This window comes from Puma concolor, chromosome C1, assembly GCF_028749965.1.
Source record: "Puma concolor isolate L17-30 chromosome C1, mPumCon1.1.hap2, whole genome shotgun sequence".
In the NCBI taxonomy this organism is placed as follows: domain Eukaryota; kingdom Metazoa; phylum Chordata; class Mammalia; order Carnivora; family Felidae; genus Puma; species Puma concolor.
In genome coordinates, this window is record NC_141674.1 from 16,656,792 (window position 1) to 16,671,645 (window position 14,854).

The following is a 14,854-nucleotide window of genomic DNA, read 5'->3' on the forward strand; positions in this document are numbered from 1 at the left end:
ACGCGGGGCTCGAACTCACGGACCGCGAGATCGTGACCTGGCTGAAGTCGGACGCTTAACTGACTGCGCCACCCAGGCGCCCCTGAAATGCTAGTTTTTAATGAGCCATTAAGAAAGAAACACTGCTGCCAATTAAACCATACTTAGTTGTCACTTAGAATTTGCAGGCCATTCTCAGTGCCGTTTGGGACTTAATGTGACGTAGGCTGTACCCACTCCTGTGTGTGCACGTCGGGAGGAAGGTAGACAGAAATCACGGTGAGCAGCCGCTTCTCAGAGTAGCTCTCAGTTTGACCGCCAGGGCGTGTGTCATCGTGCGTGATGTCTGCTCCGCATCAGCAGCACTGGGGACGGGCACACGCAGGCCGTCGGGTGTTGGTCCCCTGAGCGTTAGGGAAAACTAGCCCCCTTTGTCCTGCTCTGGGGAGGTAGCTGAGCATCCACCGCTTACCGCGTCCCTCCTCAGCCATTTGGTTCCTGTGAGCTAGCAACGTGCGCTGCTCCCGTCTCGGGGGTTTCCTTCGAAGCCCTGGACGCACACTCCGCAGGGCTTGGTGCCGCCACCTTAGATGTCCGTCCCCGTGCAGCCGTTGGTAATTGTACGTCGCCCGCCGCCTGGCCCGCAGCAGTCATGAGATGCCGTTGGCTCCGCGTCAGGGATGTTAAAATGTGCCTCTGGGACCTGATGAAGTGTAGTATCAGCAGCACCCTTACCTGCAGTTAAGTGAAGAATGGGCTTCAGCAGAGGCACTTGGAGCCTGAATCTGGTGCTGGTGCTGTGCTGCAGAGCCTCTCACCTGCGTGGAGCCCATTCCTGTATCTTTCATGTTGCGTTGCTTTTCCTAAAGAGGATCCCCAAAGCTACAAGCTTCAGGCCCCTCAGAACCTACATCTGCATCTGCACCTTGATCCCGGCCGCGCGGCCTCTCCCCTGTCCCTGCTCTTCCTTCTCTCGGTCGTTCCACCCCCAGCCCGTCCTTTGTGTCCCCCTCTTCCAGGGTCGCAGCCGTTCAGGTGCTTGTACTGTGCGGCTACTTTCCGCTTCCCGGGAGCACTGCAACACCACGTCACCACGGAGCACTTCAAGCAGTCAGAGAGCACCTTCCCCTGTGAGCTCTGCGGGGAGCTCTTCACCTCGCAGGCCCAGCTTGATGGCCACTTGGAATCTGAACACCCAAAGGTGACGGGCTCTGAGACTCAAGCAGCAGCCTCACAGGTGGGGCAGGTGATGCTGGGGCCTTCGGATACGAGGGTGCTAACACGGGGTTCCTAAGGCTTCTCTAGAGGCAGCTCTGTCACGCCACCTGGCCTTTCTCTCGGGCTCCCAGAGGGTCCCATGAGTAATTATATTCACGACCAAGAGGGCCTTGTAGAAGAGTCTCTCTGGACCTCTTAACCAAACAAAACAGAAAATTCTAGTCTCCTGGCGAACACATGCAGATGGCCCCTGGGTAGAGGGATCCTGGAACGAGAATTTCCAAAAGCACAACAAGCTTGGTTTCTCCTCATTCACACACTCCCCATCTTCTGCAAAACACCCTGGGGTACGGCAGGAGCTGCGGGAGGCCTCAGAGAAGAGGGGGTGAGCTCTCTGTCGGGACCCCGGCCGTTGAAGCCTGAGACCAACCACCTTCAGGGCCAGAGACACCTTCGAAACACATTGGGTGTGTCAGGGCCATTCACCTTTCCCGGGGGGAAGCTCGCCTCTTCTGATGTTTCAAAACTAAGCTTGCTCCAGCCCCTGTCTGTGTCCCTGGTCCTCTTCCTGCTCTTCCTGTCTTCTCCAGCGAGGGTGGGTAGAGGAGGAAAAGAAACCCAGTTCTGTCGATCGTCTGTGGGTGGACTGGAACGGAAGCGTTAACTCCTTCAACGTCCTGCTGTCCAGCCCCACAGATGAGTCCTTTGTGAGCCGTGTTCTTACGGGCCTCTGTGCGAGCAGAGAGCAAGACAGGTGGGCAGGCTCCAGGGAAGTCCCTGCTGCTGTGTCACCCAGGATGGCTCTGCTTTGATCTTTTTTATATATTAGGATTCTTGGTAAGTTATGATGTCTTATGAAGAGGGCGAAGAAAAAGGTTTCTGATGCTAAAGAATAAGGAGAAACAGTTTGAAAACTGCTATCCCGGGTGATTTTTTATTAGACCTCAGAATTAGTCCCCTCACCCCCACAGCACAGACAGGTGACTGAGCTTGGCCTCCCCCCTTCTGCCCCCTCAGGTCTAGCGCTCTGCTCCTCACTCTGGGCTGATTCTCAAGGGCCAGGGTGGCTGTGCCCACTACGGGCTCTCTGGTTTCAGAGTATCAGGGGGCACCAAGCTGTCCCGAGCTCCACAGGCCACGAGCATCAGCGTGGAGGTCCGGGCGGGAAATGGGTGTTTCCCCACAGACTGGCTCTCCCTGGGATGGGAAGGCCGTCTGGAACAGGTGACCCGGATTTGGAAGAAGTCCGTGTGGCCTTGGAGGGGGGCTGCCAGCCTGGGGAGCCACACGAGGGAGCTGACGGAAGTCACATTTCCTCCACTCGTCCCTGCTCCCAAGTTCTATAGCCACACAGCCTCCAAGGAAGGCTCTTTGCCTGACTGAGGGCCAGAGACACCGCCTTTGGCAAGCCAAGGCTTCCGATAAGTCTTTCCGTTTCTGTGGTCAAGCCTGAGACCGGCCACCTTCAGTAGCATTCCTTTCAGTGGCGCTCCCCTCTGCAGCGTGATCCTCGAGGCAGGAAAACCCAGTGTAAGAAACTGAGCCCGTGTTCACCGGTGGGTAATCATAGAGTCCGGGCACCCTGAGATGGCGTACTGAGCTAAATTATAGCAATTTAGCTCACGGAGTTATTTAAATTGTTTGCCTGCCTTCTCTTTTGCATCGCTGCTGTGTTAGACTTGCCTCTTCCCATTAGGCACATGCAATTGCTCTCCTCAGGTGAAAACATAAATATCATCATTACAGCATGAGACGAAAACCACGTAAATTCTGGGGAGCCCACTGTGGACACTGCCCAGAGCGGTCTCGCGGTCTTTCCCTTTCAGGTGATCCAAACCCCAGAGCCGGCGGCCCCGACGGAGCAGGTGATCACCTTGGAGGAGACCCAGCTTGCTGGGTCACAGGTGTTTGTGACCTTGCCGGATTCACAGACATCTCAGACCAGCTCTGAGCTTGTGGCGGTGACCGTGGAGGATTTGCTAGATGGTACCGTGACCCTCATCTGTGGCGAGGCCAAGTGAGCGGCTGCCCATCCAGGGGAGGGCCCTGCGTTTGCCACAGAGAGAACGCTCCGCAGCTTTGCCCTTTGCCCTCCGCCCCCAGCTGGCCCGAGTAGCGGGCATCTTAGCCTCCACCAACCGGAGCACTCTCACTTCGGTCTCATAGAACCAACAGTGTTGGAGTCATCGGCACCGACACCGCTGCCCTTCAGAGGGGACGGGCCTACTGCAGTGGCCTCTGTGATGAGCAGTGGGACGGGAGCTGGTGGCCAGGGCACCAGAGAGGGGCTGTGTGCCGGCAGCCTTCCCTGCAGAATGGCAGGTGCCTGTGGGACGGCGGTTACGTATCGGGGGCAGCCTTCCCTGTGCAGAATGGCAGGGGTGTGGGGGACAGCGGCCCACAGATCGGGGCTTCCGGTGCCTTCTGGCCGTCTAAAAATGAGAGCAAAGCACAACGGACCATCCAGAGACCCCCAGGCTGGTGCACACTGGCCTCTTCCTCACCCTGTCATCCTCCCATCTGCTCGGGAGGCCCAGCCCACTCCCGGTGGATGGGGAGTGGCGTGTTAACGCGGGAAGGCCTCTCTTCCATGCCGAGTCCCACCTCGTCAGGACCGTCAGCCCTTCCCCAGACGAGGCCTTGCCATGTTTCTGCGGGAAGCAGTCAGTGTGGGGCCGTCCCGCCGCAAAGACAATCCCTGCCTTTCCAGGATGTTTTCCGTGGTGTTCTGTACCTGAAGGCTGGTTCCCGCAGCCTTCCCGCATTCCCCTCACCCCTATTTCCAGTCAGAGCGGGAAATGCCTACGTGGCCCGCAAGCCTGGCTCCCTCACTCTGGAGCTGGTGTTACGGCCAATGAACCAGTGCCGGGCCGGGTGCGGTGGTGCCCGTGATTGCCCCTGGCTCTTCCTCCGGCCACGCGCCCCCTGCCTTGCGAGGGGCCTGTCGTCCGACTCTCCAGGCTGCCGCTGTTACCACAGGGTCGTGAGCCTTTGGAGTCTGAATTTCACCAAGTTTTTTATGTGCGGTTCCTAAAATATAATCTGATAATTAATGGTTTGTGGAATCCATTATGAAGTGCAATTAGATGGATGTAGGTTCCCGCCGTTTGGAGGGAACGACTAGCATTTGTCTTCCTTTCCTCAATGCCAGGAGGTCGCAGTCTGCTAGTGCAGTGTTTACACAGCAGGCAGGGCTCCCTGCCACGGCGAGGGGCTTCACCCCCCGCGGAGCTAGTGCCCGGTTGCGTCGGCCCCCCGCAAGCCCACGCCTCCTTGCCGAGCACATTTCGCGTCACCCCGTACAAGCAGGGGCAGGGGGTCAATTTGGGACCCGGTGAGGACCTCACCGCCTCCGCGCCCTGCTGGAAGGGCGGAAGGCGGAGCCTTGTCACTGACCAGGGCGTTCGCTGCGGCCATCTGGCCGAGCGCGGGCGGTGAGCTCCAGCGCAGGCCTGTGCACACCAGGCAGCTAACTGCTCCTGCCTCCACTCGTGTCCTCGTTTTGATATGCAAGTCACTTGAGCTTGTCGGCTCAGGGATCTTCCCATTGTGGAGTAAATGAAGTTTTCAAAGGCAAGTCCTCAAAAGCCAAAACCTGACCAGAAGATGGTGCTCAAACCCTTAAGACGTGGCCTCCACGTGAAGCCCTCACTGCTCCTGCCACGGCGGTCTCTTCTGAAGGTTCTTCGGTCCTGTGAGCTGTCAGACCGGGAGAGCTCTTGATCTGCAACTGGCAGAGTGGCACCGAATCGCCCCTTGGGACCAGACGAAACCCTCCGGAAGAGAATGGAGTGGCCCGTGTCTACAGGGCCACGGGCGCCAGCCCGGCGGGTAAGAGTGCCGCTCCTCACGAGCCTCGGCGGTGGCTGGGGATTGCAGCGCCGTCAGACTCCCTTCTAGTCGAAAAACAAATAGAAACTTAATTGCTAAGGGCCTGTAGGGAAAAGTGATTTTTCTTTTTAAAAAAGTCTGCTGATGAAGGAAAGCTGAAGTTTTTAAACCAAGTTCCATATCTTTTCAAGTACCGAGAAATCCTTTCTCAGGTCTCCGGTGGAGCCCCACATTGTGGCACGGCCACACATTTCCTCCAGAATCGTCAGACCCGCAGCTCACTGGCTGGGAGCAAACAGAGGGGTCGGACCTGTGCTAGGTGCGCGCCTGCCCCGTGGCCCGTTCGGCGGGAGGCACGGACCCTGTGCCACTTCTAGTCGACAGTGAGGAAAGGTGCGTCCTGAGTTTAGTCATTGCTCCGAGTGGACCTCTGCAGGGCACTGCGTGGCGGTGATTTTACAGTGTCCCTCCCCAGAGATGCCTAAGCATGGATTTTAATTGTAGGAAGACTTTTTCTAGCTCTGCTGTTTTTGTTCTTTCCTCCCACTGCTGCCCAAGAGACCTTCTGAATGTCTGCCACAGAGGACATTGTCATTGTGCTCTCCTCGGTCCCCGTCACTTGCTTTCTTATGGCAGAGGTGTCTGCCAGGGGTGCGCCCTGCTGGCCTCCAGGCTGAACCCTGGCGCATTTGCGGTGGAGTGGAGGAGCCTGTGGGCTTCCCGGCTACGTTCAGTAGGACCGCAGACTTTCTCTGCTTCCAGAGCTCGTGGAGCAGCCAGTGAGGAGTGGAAAGGCAGTCAGATTTCAAGCTGGAGTCTGCTTCTGTGGGAATAATGGGGATCATTTATGGAACGGGATTTGCCATCCCAGGTAAGTGAGACGACAAATAGGAGATTCAAGAGCAAGGGTTGCCCGAGGAAGATGGGACTGTCCCAAGTACCTGAGCAGCACCTGGGGCCGGCAGGGCAGCAGAGGGGCTGAGGCAAAGAGCCTGTCTCTTCTGTCTCAGAAGCTTTATGCTTAGAAGCCTTTGAGCCCGGCAAGTGCCAGGGTCTGTGCTGTGAATCCTGGGTTCCGTGATGAATCCTCGTGATCCGTCCAGGGCTTCTGTGCGGAAACACTGACCCTCCTCTCCCACCAACCACGGGCGTTGGCCACATGCCCCAGGGAAGAGCTCTGATGGTCAGGTGCTGAGGGACAAAATGAGGTCCAGTCCGACAGGGCGAATGGGTTGGGGGGGTGGGGGAAGTGGCCTACTCTGTTCATGGTTTTCAATAAATCAGGTGTACTCTCAGAATCGAGAAAGATGAGATGGGCCCTAAGAGTTTCTCACTGCAGGTGATGTCGCGGTCTCCACAGGCTGATGACATATTAATGAGATGGGAGGGCTGTGCCTTTAAATCTCAATGTGCCTGAGATCTATGAATTGCCTAAGGGATGGAAGAAACTGGTAACCTCGCATAGACCGGTTGTAGGGGACAAGCAGCATTTCTATTAAATCGGGACTGGAAAGCTGGACAGTGACAGAGAAATTGCTGGGATGTTTTAATTATTCCTCCCAAAGAAAGAGCAGCAGCCTCAGCCCTGCTCCGCTTGGTCCAGTGTATCCCAGGGTCCCTTGAGTTGTAGGGAAGAAATGGGATTAACAGTAAGATTTGTGGGTCGAAGAGGGTATCGGAAGCAAGTTGATGATGATTGTTTTGTTGTCATGGAAAACCTTGGGGCTGGTAGGACTTGGGCCAAAGGCTCAAAGCACAGCCAGAACTCAGAAACTTCCTGCGCATACAGCTGTGCCTCTAAGGATGAGGGAAGCCGCCTGTGTTCTGGGGATCACGTTGAGAAAAATTATTTCCTGGGCTAATTCACATGGCGTCCCAACCGTGGAAATGTTCGTCGTTTCTCTTCCCAAGGCCAGCCACACCTCCCACCACGGTCAGGACAACTAGCCAGCACCTGGTGCTGTGTAAATTAGATTACAAACCATTATTTTCATTTAACTTGCACTATTCTGTATAAATAAAATACGTACTTTGAAAATCTTGTGCTGCCTGAGTTTCAAATGGACTGTGATGTTACAGACCTGTTTCCTCTTTGGTTCTGGCCAGCTGTCAGATGGGCACCGGCTTGATAGGCCTGGTGTCCTCAGGGCTCTTGTGCCTTCAGGCCACACGAGCACGGCCTGGCCTGCGGGGGGGGGGGGGGGGGGGGGGGGTGGACGGATGCCGTCCTGTCACGTGGAGGCTCTTTCCGAAGCCCTCTTCCCAGGGAGCAAGTGTGCTGCAGTGTTTCAGGGATGGGCGTAGGTGCGCCACCTGGGTATGTCCGAGCTGTGCCACTTTCTGACTGTGTGACCTTGGGGGAGACACCCTCTCAGCCTCCCCCCTCCCCACTCCCATCTATAATGGGGGATACGGATACTGCCGCACAGAACTGTAGGGAGTGTAGGGAGGTTCCAGGTCTGCCTTTAATGAATGAGTTTAGCGTTGAGATGGTAATTGTTCGCGAAGTCTTTCACGTGGCGGTCAGCCGGTCCCTGCGATGGCTGGCACTGAGGCGGGTGTCCATTCCTGCACCTTCATGTTTCTCTTCTCCCTCCCTCCCCCTGCCTCCCTCCCTCTCTCCCTCTCTCTCTCTCTCTCTCTCTCTGAACCCTCGGGGAACCTTCTAACACCCACCACTTTTCATTTATCTCTTGAATCTCAACTGCCCCAAAGCACAAAGTGCTGAGCGGATGAGTATAAAATAAGCAGAAACCTTTTGTGGTAAATAGCTGAAAATGTCACGTTGCTGGCAGCCAACGAGGAAACCGAGAGGCCGCACACGGGCAGGATGTACCTCATTTCTGCGGGAAGAATCAGCGTGAAAGGCAAGGGGAGGCGCGTTCTATCCAGGGGTCCTCTAAGGTCAGGTCAGCCCTGAGGCTGGGGAAAGGCAGGCGGGCAGGGTGGCTCTGTGCTCACGTCTCCTGGGACAGTCCTGGAGTGGCTCGAATGGATCCCTGTCCAGAGCCCACAGGGCCTTTATGAAGGAGTGCCCCTGCCTAAGCCGTCTTTGGAGAGAGGCTGGAGCCCTCTGTTGTAAGCAATAATCCTTACAGGGTGCTGGGTGGCTCTGGATGATGGCAACATACCCCTGGGCTCCAGCCACGAAGGTGAATGTGTGCAGAGGTGGGAAATGGGCCGAGTGATCCCTTGACAATCCAGTTATCTCCGCCCTGGGCCTGGGGGCTGCTGTAGGAGGCTAAGCAGCACAGTGGGAAGGGCATGGACTAACTAGACGAATGACCTTGGGCAAGGCCTTCCTAACCTTCTACCAGCATATAGATGCTTTGGAAATGATGTTTGCAACGCGTTTAAAGAGCCTGGGGGGAGGGGGCAGAGAAGGGCAAGAAGGAGTACGTCCAACACATCCTTAAGGTAGAGGGCCTGGAATAGAGTGCCGGGGTGCCCAAGGCCAAGGTAAGACTCCCCTCTCTGGGCCATACCGTGTAATCCTGGGGCCTCTGTCCCAGACCCAAGTGAATGGGGATTAGAGGGGGACAGGACATCCCAAGTGGAGCAGGGACTGTCGGAGCCCCTCAGCAGCACAGCCGAGGAGTCTTGTCTGAGTACAGGTGGGGGCAGCACCCGGTGAGAACCAGGGAGTTGGAACACGGAGTATGTAATGATGTCTGGTCTTCCCACCCTGCCTCTGGAGTGTTCCTGTTCATTGTTTCTCTTACCCTCCACGCTTGTGCTCAGGGATGTGTTTGGGCGTAAAGAGAAATGTAGCTTCTGGCTGCCTCTGTGTGAACTTGTCCTAGACCAAAGGGCTTCACCCTTCACTGAGAAATACTCCAGTACCCAAGGCTTCACCTAGAACAGAGGGTCTAGGACATGGGCATAGAAACCAGGTTCGGGGGTGCCTGGCTGGCTTGGTCGGTAGAACACGCAACTCTCGACCTCAGGGTTGTGAGTTCGAGCCCCATGTTGGGTGTAGAGATTACTTAAAAATAAAACCTTTAAAAACCCACAAGGAGGTTTATTTCTTCTTGTGAACGTTCTTTAGGCTTTATTCTTGTGCCCCGGTGCCATCTTCTGCCCTGTCAGTCAGCGCGTGCCCACTAAGACACCTGCGTCTGTTTGCACACTTAGCGCACCAGACGGTGCACTCAAGTGCTTGGTAGATGCTGCTTGTCTGGCTTGCCCTCGTGCCCCTCGGGGAGAAACCCCCTCCCACATCCCCCCCCCCCCCCCCCCCCCCCCCCCGCCAGCGAGGCTGTTCCCCGGGCCACCTGAGGGCTGGTCTATCAGAACATCCTCCTTCCTTTGTCCTCCGAGGAGAGATTAGCAGAAGGCTCAGAGCAGCTAGCCAGGCCCAGAGCTCCCCAGCTGCTCTGATCAAACACCACTCCTGCCACTCTTCTCGCGCTGGTTCCCCCAGCGTAGGCCAGAAACAGCTGATCAAACACATCAGGACAAGGTCAGTCCAGGGACCCATAGCCCCCTCCAGGGAAGATTTCATAGACCTGCCATCAGGAGGGTCTGATAAAAATGGGCAGGGGGTGGGAAGAGGGCCCACGGGGCTGGCGCACGACCGAACAGCTTTTCATTCCTTTTAAGGTCGGAACCTCTGTGCTCGACACAGGGTCCAGACCAAAGCCAGCGCTTGCAGAGAGGCCGGGGCTGGAGCTGCCTGTGAGCCCAGGGAGCGGAGGTAAGACGGGGAACAGGGCGGCTGTGCACGCGCACGCCATGGGCTGAGACATGTCAGGCAGGAGTGAGGGTGGGTTTGGGAGTATGGGGTTATCAGGTTGTCACAGGGTGACTTAAGATCCTCCCTCACTGAAACGTGACCCCTTCAAGGGCAAGAACCGTACATCATCGTTTCTGTTAACACACAGAGACGCACACGTGCACACAGTTAACCAGGCACCTCTGGTGCCTGATGGCAAAAGGTCTGTTCTCCCTGGAGTTCTGGGCTCTCTGAGGTCCTGTTGTGGCGTCCGTCCCACGCCAGATGCTGTAGAGGTCGGGTCGTGCTGGGGATCGATAGTCATGTTGCCCAAAGATTATTTATGAGAAACGAGAACCAAAAGCATCCATGCCGGTCCAGACTGAGACCTAAAGTACCTATAAATGCTGTGTCTCTCTCTCTCTCTCTCTCTCTCTCTCTCTCTCTCTCTCTCTCTCTCTGTTTTCTTTTACATAGGAGTGGTTAATATTTTTTTGAAATATTCTCATAATAATCGCTTGGGACACAGAGCTTTGTGTAATTTTACTTCCCCGGCGCTGTGACGTCGCTGCTGTTAACCTGTGTTACAGGTGAGGAAACCAACACCAGAGAAGTCACTTAATGAGTGACAGAGCTGGTGAGCAGGGGTTCGAACACAGGCACTCTGACTCCAGAGCTTTTTCTTACGTGGACGCTATATCCAAGCATTTCTCGCCTGGGACGCCTGGCTGGCTCCGTTGGGAGAGCGTGTGACTCTTGACCCTCAGCGTTGTGAGTTCGAGCCCCACGTTGGGTGTAGAGATTACTTCAAAATAAAACCTTTAAAAAAAAAGAAATTGCCAAGCATTTCTTGCTTAATACCTAGTCGGCCAGAAAATATCTAGTCAGCTATACTACCAGTCCCTGACAGCCCGGCCTGCCGTACCCGGACTGTTGTCAGAGGGCCTAGCAAGGCTCCCTGCCTGCTGTCTCCTTTCCCTTCCCTTCCCCCCATCCCTCCCGAGATGGCCAGTCAGGCCTAAACCTCTGCTTTTATCCGCTAGAAATGTGGTGTCATGCCCTTTGCCTTGGCTTTGGGACTAGCTGGTCTGTGGCCAAGGGCCCACCCCGGCTTCACCAGCCCTCAGTCAATACTTGCCACCTCAGTCCAGGCTCACTCCAGTCCCTGGAGCGTGGAAGGACAGTCACCTGACCAGCCTGAGCCCCACAGGAGCAGCAGAGGCCTACACAGCCTGGCACAGGTATGCGAGGGTGGTTCCTGGACCCACACAGCTCCGGGAAGCATGTTGGCCTCTCTGACTTCCCCACCTCTCCCCTAATCCTGGGCTCCTAAAAGATAAATGTTTTTCAGAACGGCAGCCAAAGTTATTGGAAAGTATTTCATTAGAACACTATATGAAATGTGGTTCAGAGCCACCCTTCCGAGCTATTCAGATCTAAATTCAATACCCTGCTGTGTCCCTTGTTAGATGTGTGACCCTGGGTATTAGCTTCTCTTTACCTTGATTCTTCTTTTTTTTTTTTTTTCTTGTCTGTAAATGGAGGTAATAAAAACTCTTAGGGTAATTGTGGAGATTAAAGGTAACACATATAATGCTTTGGTATAGGTTATTGCACGTAGAAAGTGCTCAATAAAAAAATACCACTCGTGGGGCGCCCAGGTGGCTTAGTCAGTTAAACATCCATCCGACTCTTGATTACAGCTCAGGTTGTGATCTCATGGTTCATGAGTTTGAGCCCCACATCAGGCTCTGCGCTGACAGTGCAGAGCCTACTTGAGATTCTGTCTCTCCCTCTCTCTCTGCCTGCTTCTCTCTCTCTCTCTCTCTCTTTCTCAAAGATAAATAAACTTTAAAAAAAAATTCAACTCATGCTAACAGGGGCCCCAGAGCTCTGGAGTGGTCCCTGCCCCGATGCAGAGACCCCACTGGTACTTCTGAAGCTCAGGCAAGGTGGGCTTCTGGGTGGGGGAGGAAGAGGGAAGAGAGGGCAAGCTGGACAGAGTGTCCGGAAGGCAGGGCCTCCTCAGCCGCCTCTCTATGCCCCATTCCCCTAGGGTCGTGCATGGCCGGGGCTCAGGAAACACCTGAGTGACTAGGTGAGCAGCAAAACCAGAAGCAGAGCTGGGGTCTGGATGCCTGGGAGCCACGCTCCTGCTGCTGCTTCCTGCTGCACCGCAGAGCCGCCTGGAGCTACAGCCTGCAGCCCAGGGGCGTGCCACCAACTGCAGGCCGACTTCTCAGCTTGGAGCACACCCCGAGGTCCTGGCCCTGTGGCCCCTTGTTCTGGCATCAGCAGAACAGGGTGTCTTGGTCCGTTTGGTGCCTCCAGTTCTGTCCCCCGCGGGTGTGCCGCTTGGAGCAGCGGGAGGGCTCCCGGCCGGTGGAGCGGGACTCGGGCAGGCGGAGCGCAGCGAGGAGACCAGGTGGCAAACGCCTGGCCCGGCGTGGCCTCCCTAGTGTTTGGCCTCCCTGCACGGGTAACAGCAGGCCCATAAGGCCCTACTCTTCGTGGCGCTCTGCCGTCCTCGGGTCGTTATCCGGCCTCACAGCAACACGGAAGGTTAAGTCTCGTCGTCATTACTCCTTTTGCAGCGAAGGAGCTCAGACGCGGCCTCCTCTCTGGGCTCCAGCGTCCTCGGCTGGTCAGAGGTGGAGTTGCCGTCCAGGTGTCTGGCACCAGAAGTGGGCTTTTCCCGCTCCACTGGGCTGCTGTCCCTTTTGTCACCGTGGCCCCCATACTTCAGAGCATTTGGAATCATTTGCTCGCTCGGCTCAGGCAGCAGTGCTCTGGGGCTAAAAGAGCATGAATCGTTATTTTGCAAATGAGGAATTTGAGGCTCCGGGAGGCGACCTCACCTGGTCACCCAGTAAGTCCGCAGCAGGATGGCGATCCAAGCAGCCCGACCCAGCATTACGTGCACTTTGCAGGGAAAGGCACTGCTCAGTCCTCGTGGCCGGGGCGGGCTGAGCACTTCCATTCGTTGCCCTCTGCCTCGGGCCGGGCTGTGTGCGGGTCGTCCCCAGCGCAGACATCGCATCCCGTTCGGGTCACCAGATGAGCCCTGCCCGGTAGGATTCCCTGTGATGAGGGAAACGGTCTGCTCTGTGCTGCCTGGTGTGGGAGTCATTGGTCAGATGTGGCTTTGACCCCCTGAGATGTGGCTAGTGTGACCGAGAAACCGAATTTTCTATTTTAATTTATGTCTTAAACATACTTATTTATTTTGAGAGAGAGAGAGAGAGCACGTGCCTGTGAGCAGGGGAGGGGCAGAGAGAGAATCCCAAACAGGCTCCGTGCGGTGCTCGATCTCACAACGAATGGTGAGATCACGATCTGAACTGAAATCAGGAGTCTGACGCTTAACTGACTGAGCCACGCCGGCGCCCCTACATTTTAAATAGTTGTATGTGGCTAGTGGCTGTCGTGCTCAGTGAGAGACATTCAGGAAGCAGCGAAACCCAAATTCAAGCCCAAGTCTGTCCCCAAAGCCTGTGACATTTCCACTGGTGCCCAGTGCCAGGAGGGACAGGCACTTGAGCGGTGGACGGTGTCAGTGAGGTCAGGAGTGCGTCCTTTTGTTCACTAAGGGTGTCCCTCGCCGTATGCGCCTAAGGCTCGCACCATCCCCGTTCTGTCCCCTCCTCCGCCGTCATTTGAGTCAGCGTAGATACCAGGGGCTCTCCCTGCCCCGTCGGGGATGCTGATTCTCTAGTGACATTACTTTTAGCCCATTTTGCAGGTGGGTACATTGGAGCTCAACAGGGTGGAGGAATTTGAGGTCAGCCAGCTTTTGCCGGAAGGGTCACCCTGGTGTAAACACAAAGTCCAGACCAGAGCTAAACAAATGAGAAGTTGCCACAGGGGCAGCCAGGAAACCCTCTGCCTGCCCCATCTTTGAGAGGACACGGTTACACTGAGCGTGCTGCCCCAGGCGCCAGCCAATGTCCACATAGAGTGAGCTGTGGGGGCCAGGCACACTCTCGGAGGGCAGGCTCACCTTCCTGTGTCGGTGCCATTGTGACGGCTACCGTAGTAGAAGGTACTTGCCTCAAACATTTAAAAAATTTTTTTTATTTAATATTTATTTTTGAGAGAGACAGAGTGTGAGTTGCGGGAGGGGCAGAGAGAGGGATTCACAGAATCTGAAGCAGGTTCCAGGCTCTGAGCTGGCAGCACAGAACCCCCAATGGGGCTCAAACTCACAAACCGCGAGATCGTGACCTGAGCTGAAGTTGGACGCTTAACCAACTGAGCCACCCAGGTGCCCCTCAATTAAACAGTTTTTTAAAGCATACCATAAACTTACACGTGACTTTTGTTTATCTTGGAACTAACAAGATTTGTGGCAACGTGTCAGCATGTATGTAGAACAGAAGTCCTAGGAAAACTGGATGCATCATCACCCACGAGCCGCAGGCCCCACCCCGGTAACTGGACCAGACGGCCTCTAAGGGCCCCAGTCTAGCAGTCTGTGGTTCCTTGCACAGCTCTGGTAGTGGGGCAGTCCGGGTTCCGGGCATCGCTCTGCAACCTGCACCTGTGCGACTTCTCCCTGGGCCTCCTCGGTTTCCTCATCTGTGCCGGTGCTGCCCCTGCAGTGTTGTGAGCACCGAGCCCGGCCTGGGGCAAGCACGCAGCGAAGTACCTCATAACCACTCGTGGGGAACAGACGTGGGAGGAACTCCTGTCCTCAATGGGAGGGGAAACCTGTCCTCTTTGGGCCAAAATGCTGGCACAGGTGCTGAGAGTGGCACCAATGGGAGCCTCCTGCGGCAGCTTCCATCCAGGGCAGCCCTGCCTCCCCTCACCTCAGGGAGGGCTGGGGCCTTGGAGACCGTGCCCCCCAGGAGCTGGCAGGGACGGGCGACAAAACCATCTAGGCCTAGGAAAAGGGAAGCTTTCCAGAGCTGGGGGGAGGTGCTGCCCCAGGAGGAGAGTGGGACACAGGGACAGTGGCCAAGCCATCCCGCGAGCCCTGGTCTGAAGCCAGCCCAGAGCTCAGGGACTGAGAGTCAGTCACATGCCAACCTGAGTGCTCTGGCTTTGGGCAGGCCATGTAGCCTCTCTGAGCCCTATTTTCCTTGCCTGTGAAATGGGGAGGGTACCAGT

The 14,854-nt window shown here is 56.0% G+C and overlaps 1 protein-coding gene across 1 annotated transcript in view; it reads left to right on the forward strand.

Annotated features, from left to right (window-relative positions):
* Window positions 1–7,066, forward strand: part of ZBTB40 (zinc finger and BTB domain containing 40) — a 39,901-nt gene extending 32,835 nt beyond the window's left edge. The window contains exons 17-18 of the mRNA XM_086715985.1: window positions 999–1,216; window positions 3,024–7,066. Coding sequence (XP_086572111.1) covers window positions 999–1,216; window positions 3,024–3,218 — 413 coding nt within the window. The 3' untranslated portion in view covers window positions 3,219–7,066. The remainder of the gene's footprint in view (window positions 1–998; window positions 1,217–3,023) is intronic.
* The last annotated feature ends 7,788 nt before the right edge of the window (window positions 7,067–14,854 follow it).